A 9,775-nucleotide genomic window follows, 5' to 3' on the forward strand; every position below is an offset into this window, starting at 1 on the left:
TCCCTAAGGTACCATGACATCCCAGTTATTTTATTTTTTTACACTACCTAACCTTTGCTGATCAAACCACGGGGTGTACAAAATTCTTCACTTAACTGTAAGAGATAAAATATATTACGTGTTATAGGCTAAAAATGATAATGCTTAACTCTAGATTTACACAAGAAGAAATGTTAGCGCCTGCTGGAAATGAGACTTTTATTTTGAAACACGTGAGACCGGAAGTGGGACTCTTAATTCGGCCAACAAATTGCCCACTAGTGTATTTAATTATTTATTATTTTAGGCAGAAAATTCGCAGTTTCGTTAGATGATTCTTTAAACTGATTTTATACGCTTATTCAGACGATAAGGTTTCATGGCAAAGTCCATATTATAGTGATAATATCCGGACCTGACAGTAGCCTCTGTAAGCAGCAGGGCTGGACAGGAGAGGGGATGAGGGGAAGAGCACTAAGATCTGCTGCAGGGTTAAAGAGCTTGTTGCAGAGACATTGATCCTGAACGTGTGTCAGATTAATTTCTCATGGACGCACTGTATTAACCGAGTAGTAAAAGCAGCATGCAGGAGGTTAAACTACCGCTGACGGTGAAAGTGGACATTAATGTGCTGCTGGTTGCAGTCACATCCCTTGGCCTCCTGACCAGATTGTACGGCATTCAGTTCCCCAGAGCTGTCGTGTGAGTATTTTATTAATCCCTTAGTACGTTCACTATATTGCCAAAAGTTTTGGGACACCCCTCCAAATCATTAAATTCAGGGGTTGGGCTCGATCCCTTAGTTCCAGTGAAAGGAACTCTTAATGCTTCAGCATACCAAGACATTTTGGACAATTTCATGCTCCCAACTTTGTGCGAACAGTTTGGGAATGACCCCTTCCTGTTGGGAGACACCAAAATGTCTTAGTATACTGAAGCATTAAGAGTTCCTTTCACTGGAACTAAGAGGCCAAGCCCAACACCTGAGTTCAATGATTTGGACAGTTGTCCCAAAACTTTTGGCAATATAGTGTATCATTGCCTGTGTGTACACATCTCATACAGCTCTCTCTGTGCTGCAGCTTTGACGAGGTTTACTATGGACAGTTTGTGTCTCTGTACATGAAGAGGGTGTTTTTCATTGATGAGAGTGGACCACCTTTTGGGCACATGATCCTGGCACTTGGAGGTGAGAACTGACCTCTTATTAATGTTAGGTGTAGGTGTAGCTGCCCATCAGCTAGTTAACAGCAGTTGAAGTGGGTGTGTTGACCGACAGGTGTAGGACAGTTGGGAAAGTGTCATCTACTGCACTTCTTTGTAATATTTCTAATTATTATTGAAATCAATTCTGTGAAAGCATTTAAATATTGAATAAAGTTGCAGTTACATTCTCGGCCAATTCCATTTTTATGTTTTGATGATTACTAACGCGAATCAGATCCTGATGCATATGAGTAAACAGTTTGGATCAGAGTTTTTCACATTGAATAGTGGCCATCTTCGAATGAAGCTCTAAACCTGAAACATATCTGATATCTGGTCATTTAATACCCATCTAAACGCATCCAGTTTAGTAGCAGTGATTTTGATGTTTGGCCTAAATCAATCATTTGGCACTCAAATGACATGCATCATGAAGGGTAGGTAGCAGAATGCAGATGAAATAAATTGTTTTTCAAGCTGTATACAACCATGCAAAACAAATTATAGAGTACATTCAGAAATAGAGCTGTTGTTGGGCGGGGTGGGGTGAGGGTGTAATGGCAGTGGTAGACCAAGGACTCAGTTGGTCATAGCTCCAATGGAAACAATAAGTTAAAGACAATAATCCCACCAGAAACAACATAAGAACTTTTTTCTGCAGCCACAGTGTTGTTACTAATAAAACATATCTGTTTTCAGCCTAGCACATTTTGGCAGGGGATTAATGTAAAATATAGAAATCACAGATCTGTCTATTATCATGTTATATTCAGTCATTTAAATGCAAGTCTCTCTCTTTACAGGCTATCTAGGGGGATTTGATGGCAATTTTGTCTGGAACAGAATCGGAGCAGGTACATTTTGTGAAATTGTATAAAAGTAACCTCTTAATACAGCTGAGTGAAAAGGTTTAGATATTCTTACTTTTAAAGGTGAAACCTCTTTGATGAAAGACATTTAATGAGAGTTCAGCTTTTACAAGTGTTTTGCAAACTCTTTATTTAATCGTTTATTTGTTATACATTATATTGTTTGGGTCAAAATGTCTATAGTCATGAGATGAAATCATTCAGCATGACCCATGTTATAAAATGTTCTTCCACGAGTATTTCATATAAGAATATATTAATAATTATTAGTAAATCTTGCTTCATCTCTTTTTTTTCTTTTTGTTATTGTCATGTTTATTAAAGAATACTCCAGTAATGTTCCTGTATGGACACTCCGAGTGATACCTGCCTTGGCCGGGGCATTTTCAGTGCCCCTGGCCTACCTTCTGACGGTGGAGCTGGGATGTTCACACTTCACTGCGCTTGGAGCTTCAGTGCTGCTCATTCTGGGTAAATGCAGTTTTCTGTCTCTGTATCAGCTTCCAAAACAAACTTAACTTTAAAAAAGCTCTTTAACTCTTTAACAGAGAACTCGTTGATTGCGCAGTCTCGATTCATGCTCCTGGAGTCAGTGCTTATCTTTTTCTTGCTGCTTGCTGTTGTGTCTTACCTGCGCTTCCACAATGCACCAAACAGGTACAAATGACCATATCAGAGGGTCTGTAGCAGTTCTGGTGCTGCTTTAAGGTGCTCATACTACAGACATTTGTTATGAGTGTGTAATGATAAGGTTGTTGTTTTTTTCCTCAGTTCTTTAAGCAGGTGGTTGTGGCTTATTATCTCTGGAGCCAGTTGTACATTTGCAGTGGGGTAAGTAAAGCATTGATTCACAGTCACTCAATATTGAGCAGTTTTACTGTGCTCATGAGCAGTTAAATTTGTATTTAAGCTATTTAAAGACATTAGAATGCTTTCACAGTTTATCATATCACATGTTATGGCAATAAAATATTGCTATTTAATTTTGTTACACAGTACCTCAGAATACATTTGTCTTTGATATGGTTCTTATTTTTATAAAAATTTACCAATTCTCATTTGTACTGATTTTTTTGTACAGCTTTTCACCCATTAATTACCAGTGTTGTGTCGTATATTTCTGTATGCACTAAATGACATATCACTGAACTTTTCTCTTACTTGTAAAATTACTATTTTGTTGCCTGTTTGTTAGCACAACTACAGTATATATTGGATGCACATTGCGTATCAAAGAAATGTCTTCAGCTATGATAATGATATGATAATTCATCTCAGCCATATCATTAATATATGGAAAAATATCATTTTTGCTACCACAGACAGAAAAAAGAGGAGCAGTAGTGCCACACTGTTTTTTTTTTGGTAGAATGTTAAAGACAAAAGGTTCATTTAGACATAAATTTAATTTCAGTGGATATTTTCAGTGGACATCTGAAAGTTGAACATAGACCAGAATTGTTTATTATGTAAATATAAAAATGTGAATTATTCAAATTGTGTTGACTTGAATTGTGTTGTGTTGTCTGTACTTCATTCGGTATTGGAGTGTAATGACCTTTTAATGGTTGGTTGATATTGATCTTAATCTTTCATGCATTATTTCCTCAGAGTGAAGTATATGGGTCTCTTCACCTACTTGCTGCTGCTCAGTCTGGCAGCAGTTCACACCTGGCATGTCATTGGAGATAAAACTTTAAGCAATGTGAGCCCATTTTTCCAGAGAAAACTACTGACTCAAGCTGACATAAAGGGGCTTCTGACTGACACAGTGTCCTGTCTCCTTCTTCCTCCACAGGGGAGAGTGTTTTTGCAGGTTCTGGCTCGCTTCCTGTCTTTAGTGGTGCTCCCGGTTTTTCTCTATTTGGGATTTTTCTACATACATCTGTCTCTACTGCACCGCAGCGGACCACATGACCAACTGATGAGCAGTGCTTTTCAAGCCAGTCTAGAGGTACTGCTCAAACTGAGTCTGTTTTCAGCACATGGAGGAGCTCATTCTCTGTATAATTACTGAAATTAAAAGATTATCTTTTAACCTGTATGAAAACGAATTAACCTGATAACTTTGAATAAAATTTGTTCAGTATTCTTATTAGCTGAAGTAGATTTGCAGTTAGAAAGTTTTTTTATTTGTAGATTAGAGTCCAAACATCTGAAAATGATTTAATTATAAAAGTAATCTTTATATTTTATATTATTTATTATTTTAGCCCAAATTGGGAATGATTCATGCATATGCATATGATATCTTCATAAATCACTTGTAAGAAAATCAAAGTATGAAATGATCATTAATTTTAATTACTTGTAATTATATTATATGTAGTAAATAATTAATTTGTAAATATAAATTATGGAAATGGTAATAAATCCAAGAATGTAAAAAGTTTTTCGATCCAAGGATTAGAAACAGGTCAGTAAATTAGTCATTTTATTTAATAAACTTGATTGCTCTTGTAGTAGTTTTAACATTTTTTTAAAAACTATTTTCACACAAACCTACAAAATCTAAGCAATATTAGTGTAAAAAAAGAGGGATTTCTCACTACTATTGAAACACTGATCAGGCATGACTTTATGACCACCTGCCTAATATTGTGTTGGTCTCCCTTTTGCTGCCAAAACAGCCCTGACCCGTCATACACTGTGTATTCTGACACCTTTCTATCAGAACCTGCATTAACTTCTTCAGCAGTTTGAGCAACAGTAGCTTGGATCACACGGGCCAGCCTTCACTCTCCACGCATCTTCCTTCCTTGGACCACTTTTGATAGATACTGACCACTGCAGACCGGGAACACCCCACAAGAGCTGCAGTTTTGGAGATGTTCTTATCCAGTGGTCTAGCCATCACAATTTTGCCCCTGCCAAACTCACTCAAATCCTTCCGCTTGTCCATTTTTCCTGCTTCTAAGACATCAACTTTGAGGACAAAATGTTCACTTGCTGCCTAATATATCCCACCCACTAACAGGTGCCATGATGAGGAGATCATCAGCGTTATTCACTTCACCTCTCAGTGCTCATAATGTTATGCCTGATCGGTGTATAAGGAGGTTCACTAATGTCTGGAACAGAGCAATCAAAATCAGCACATATTTCGGTGAGAATTAGTATTTGAATGAAATGTGTGGTGAAACAACCATTTAATAAAGAAGTTTGTATATTTGTGGTTTTGCAACATTTCAGCTTGGGTTCACAATGGGGATTTATGGTTAACAGTTAAGAATGCACTTTCTTCAGTTTTAAATATTTTCTAAATAAATAAGTATCAGTGGCATAAAACTTTCTGTTAGTGTTCAAAAGTATTGGACTCAGACTTGTGGAATTAGAAATTCTGTGGCTTTTTTTTTTTTTTTTTTTTTTTTGAAGTCCTGCTAGATTGCAGACTTCTTGCTGTGGAGAGTCCTGGGGAACTTTGCAGTAAAGATCAGCAGCACATTGCTGTCTAAAAGATAGGTGTCATGAGATACTTTCCTGGCGATGAAAGATCAAGCTTGAAAACAATCTGGATCTAACATTTGTAACTAACTCACGGATGTAGGATTAGTAATTGTGTATTGAACAGGGAGGCCTGGCCAGGATCACTCAGGGTCAACCTCTGGAGGTGGCGTTCGGTTCCCAAGTGACCCTTCGTAGTGTGTCCAGCAAACCTGTTCCATGCTGGCTTCATTCTCACAAGGCCAACTATCCAATCAGGTCAGACATCTCTAATTTGTTCCACCAATTTTATTAATAAATTAGTGCCATGCTGAGGCATAAAATCAAACATTTTCTTCTGTCTAACTGTATGCAGATATGAAAATGGGCGTGGCAGCTCACATCAGCAGCAGGTGACATGCTACCCTTTCAAAGATGTCAACAACTGGTGGATTATCAAAGATCCAAGAAAGTATGCATGTCTTCCAACTACAAAATATTCTGCTTGTCTAGTGAAAGGCCTCCATAATGCAAGGTGTGATTTTTCTTGTAATTTTGTGCTATTTATCGTCCTTCTAGGCAGAACCTTGTGGTGAGCAGTCCACCCAGACCTGTCAGACACGGCGATATTATACAGCTGCTGCACGGCATGACCTCACGATTCCTCAACACGTAATTAAACTCCACTTTCACGCTGTAACTCAAAGATTTTAGTCAGTCAGGTTGCAAGAAAATAATATTAACAATCACATTCTTTTAGGCATGATGTTGCAGCTCCCATGAGCCCTCACTCTCAGGAAGTGTCTGGCTACATTGACTTCAATGTGTCTATGCCTGCCCAGAATCTCTGGAGAGTGGTGAGCAACCTGAATTTATAAAATCACGTAGACTGTTTTAAATGTCTTGTTTGTAATATTAAGTGTTTTCAGATCTTTAATAACCATGCAATTCCAAGGTAAACTTACAATAAATCAGTCCTTTTAGGACTTTGTGATCACAGAAATGACACAGAACCAAGTAAGCTCAAATTTCAGTAAATTTGGGTCATGATGTGTTGTGTGATGTCATCAAAATGCGCCAAATCAGCCAAAGTACTCTTCATTTCAAGTGTGTTGAACATGAGTACAGCTATCATAGAAAGCACATTTGCGTGTGTGCTGGTACTAGTTTTAAAGAAGTAAAAGAAGAATCATGTGCTTGCAATTTTGCCAATTTTTGCCAAAACTTTTAAGTTGCATCACAAATTTTGGGGGGTTGGGTGGTATAATGCATTTTTGTCCATAAAAAATGTCCCCAAATCCTGAAGGGACTGAATGTAATATTACTATAAAGTGGATCTTGCTAGTTTTGTCAATTTGATCACATTTTAGCATTTTCAAACATTTTTATACAGGAAATAAGGCACACCAGAATACATGCAGATGGTGCAGGGAGGGAAGGCTGGTCAGTGCATTGTAATTGTGATTCTCCTTGCAGGCAGAAGGGAGCACTAAGAATTCCTACATAACAATAAATTGAACTTAATAAAAAATAAATAAAACTGAAATGTTTTAGGTTCTCACATTTATAGTTTTTCCATCTGCTTCTCAGGACATCACAAACCGTGAGTCTGACCGAGATGTGTGGAAGACCATTCTGTCAGAGGTGCGACTGATACATGTCAACACTTCTGCAGTGCTGAAGGTTTGTGTTTGTGTGTGTTTATTTATTTTCATGCATTTTTAAGATCTAAATTAAAACAATTAAAAAACACTTTTGATTCATCTCAAGTAGCTGAGTGGAGCATCTCTTCCAGACTGGGGGTTTCATCAGCTGGAGGTGGTGGGTGATAAGGTCTATAAAGGCTACCAGCAGAGCGGTGTGTGGAACGTTGAAGAACATCGCTATGGCAGAAGTAAGAGGACGTTTTTGTCTGAGATGAAACTGGTACAGGGTGTGACCTAATCCAGAAAACCTAGATGCATGGCAGCACTGTCAGCATGGAGTGTGAATTCTGGCAAATCCTCAGCCTCAGCTAAATCAGTCAAGTTCACTAAGCTAGACCGAATATGCTCCCGTCTGTAATATTTTGTAAAACGTTTTATTGGTTTTGTTTCCCAAAATACAAACAAACTAGTAGACTAGTAGGAAAAGTGACTTTGATCATGACTGTGACTTTGATCATGGCATGGTGGTTGATTTTACACACAACAGTCACTAGAGTTTACACAGAATGGTGCTACAGAAAAAAAACTCCAGTGAGCAGCAGTTCTTTTGGTGGATACGCCTGGCTGAGAGAGATCGGAGGAGATTGGCTGAACTGTTTCGAGCTGATCGTTCTGTTGTGTTATGTATACAGGTCAGGAACAGCGGGAGAGAGAACTTGAACTCAAGTCCCCTACTCATGTTGACTTCAGCAGAAACCTCACGTTCATGGCTAAGTTTATGGAACTGCAGGTGAGTATGAATCATACAGGGTGATTTTTCTGCACCTCTGTAAATATGAGTTGTTTAAAATATCTTGGGATGCTGTTTGTGACAGTGGAAGATGCTGACTGTAAGAAATGAAGAGTCAGAACACAAATACAGCTCTTTACCCCTGGAATGGATCACCATGGACACAAACATTGCATACTGGCTTCATCCATCAACTAATGTAAGTTCTTTATGCATTTCTCCAAATAGACACATTTACAAACTGTAATATATTCATGTGTATTATATAAAATCCTCTTCTATCATTTGCCTCAGGCCCAAATCCACTTGATAGGCAACATAGTCACCTGGACGCTTGCGAACCTTGCACTTCTTGTTTATGTGGGCCTGTTTTCAACTTATCTGCTGAGACGACGGCGGAAAATAGAGGACATCCCTGAAGGTTTGTGGTTTGTATGTGGTAAAATGGAGTACATAGGGCCAGGCATCATAGGTGGAGAAAAAATAAATTAAAAAATAAATGCTATGTTATACTTGTGTTCCATTATTAATGGGAGAAATTGACTTTTGACCTAATTTTTATCTTTATTATATGTAGCCCATGTACAAGTATTTCCTTTTATTATACACCCACTTAACTAGCTAATGCTGGGCATGATACATTTATTTATTTATATAAATAAATCCAGTAAATTATTTTTTGACAAATTATGTGTATATATAACTGACATTCATTTGTGTTTTATGTAGAAGGTGTTTGTGCAGGTGACATTACACTCTGTGTTTAAAAAAAAAAACTATTATGGTGTGGTACATGACATTCTATTCTATTCTATTAGTAGAGCTCTGACTTTGTGAGATCTGTTTATGGATCATGACAGGTCTGTGAACTCATGTGTGTACACTTTGTTCTGTTCATGTGTAGCCTCTTGGGAGCAGCTGGTGCTGGCGGGTGTTGTGTGCTCTGGAGGATGGGCTGTTAATTACCTGCCCTTCTTTCTGATGGAGAAGACATTGTTTCTGTACCACTATCTCCCAGCTCTCACTTTCCAAATTCTGCAGATCCCTGTTGTTGTGGAGCACCTGTACAATCACACACTGAGGTGACTCTGGAGAGAAATATTCATATTGGTCATATGTTTCCTCACAGCTTGCTTGTGTAGAAACTCTCCTAATTTTTACCCCCAGATCACCAGCGTATCAGAAGGCATTTGGTGGAGTAATCCTGGCAGCTTTGTGCTCGGTGTATATTTGCTATTGCACCTTCAGCCCCCTCACATATGGCCAGCCTGAGCTCACCGCTGAGCAGCTGAATGCACTGCGATGGAGAGACAGCTGGGATATACTCTTTCAGAAACACTGATCTCTGGAGCTCTCCTCCCTAAACACTAATGTTTTCTTGGAGTACATCAACACAGCTGAAACAAAGAGGAATTTCAGAGCTGTAGATGTGGAAAGATGTGAAAGATGAGTAGTCAAGTCATGTTTTTTATTAGAATGTGCTTAAGATGCTGTATAAGGTAGTTAAGTATAAAATTGAGCCTAAATGTTTTATAATAATGCAAGAACAATATCCATGTTCATGTAAACTAACGTGCCTAAAATATTGTAGGGCCTCATCTATAAAAGCTGCTCAAACTGGACATATTAACTAAGAATGAAATATTTTTGTATAATATTTGTATTATCTACAGTAGTCTAGCAGGCAACTTTATCACTGTGAATTAACTGTGTTTATATAGCAAAAGAAAGCATTACAGCTTCACTGTTGTTTCTACTTGAGATAATCTCAGAGAAGAACTTTTATTGCTGTTTTATTAATCCTTGCACAACACTAATCAATGGTACTTGAAAATAGTAAATAAATTTTTTAAAATGTACCC

General features: G+C 37.9%; 1 protein-coding gene across 3 annotated transcripts; it reads left to right on the forward strand.

Moving 5' to 3' along the window:
* The first annotated feature begins 223 nt into the window (after window positions 1-223).
* On the forward strand, window positions 224-9,772 carry pomt1 (protein-O-mannosyltransferase 1). Of its 3 annotated transcripts, XM_058374963.1 has the most exons (19): window positions 224-681; window positions 1,062-1,168; window positions 1,989-2,039; window positions 2,379-2,525; window positions 2,603-2,711; window positions 2,826-2,885; window positions 3,666-3,759; window positions 3,853-4,008; window positions 5,626-5,756; window positions 5,854-5,949; window positions 6,057-6,149; window positions 6,238-6,334; window positions 7,068-7,160; window positions 7,251-7,371; window positions 7,816-7,913; window positions 7,999-8,112; window positions 8,208-8,334; window positions 8,818-8,995; window positions 9,081-9,772. In XM_058374963.1, the coding sequence occupies exons 1-19, from the start codon at window positions 563-565 to the stop codon at window positions 9,253-9,255; spliced, it is 2,166 nt and encodes a 721-aa protein (XP_058230946.1). In that variant the 5' UTR covers window positions 224-562; the 3' UTR covers window positions 9,256-9,772. The 3 variants fall into 3 exon arrangements, with proteins under 3 accessions (XP_058230946.1, XP_058230945.1, XP_058230947.1); XM_058374962.1 differs by having other exon boundaries at window positions 3,666-4,008; XM_058374964.1 differs by lacking the exons at window positions 224-681; window positions 2,603-2,711 and having other exon boundaries at window positions 1,079-1,168.
* Window positions 9,773-9,775: the final 3 nt, after the last annotated feature.

This window comes from Hemibagrus wyckioides, linkage group LG22, assembly GCF_019097595.1.
Source record: "Hemibagrus wyckioides isolate EC202008001 linkage group LG22, SWU_Hwy_1.0, whole genome shotgun sequence".
NCBI classification, from domain to species: domain Eukaryota; kingdom Metazoa; phylum Chordata; class Actinopteri; order Siluriformes; family Bagridae; genus Hemibagrus; species Hemibagrus wyckioides.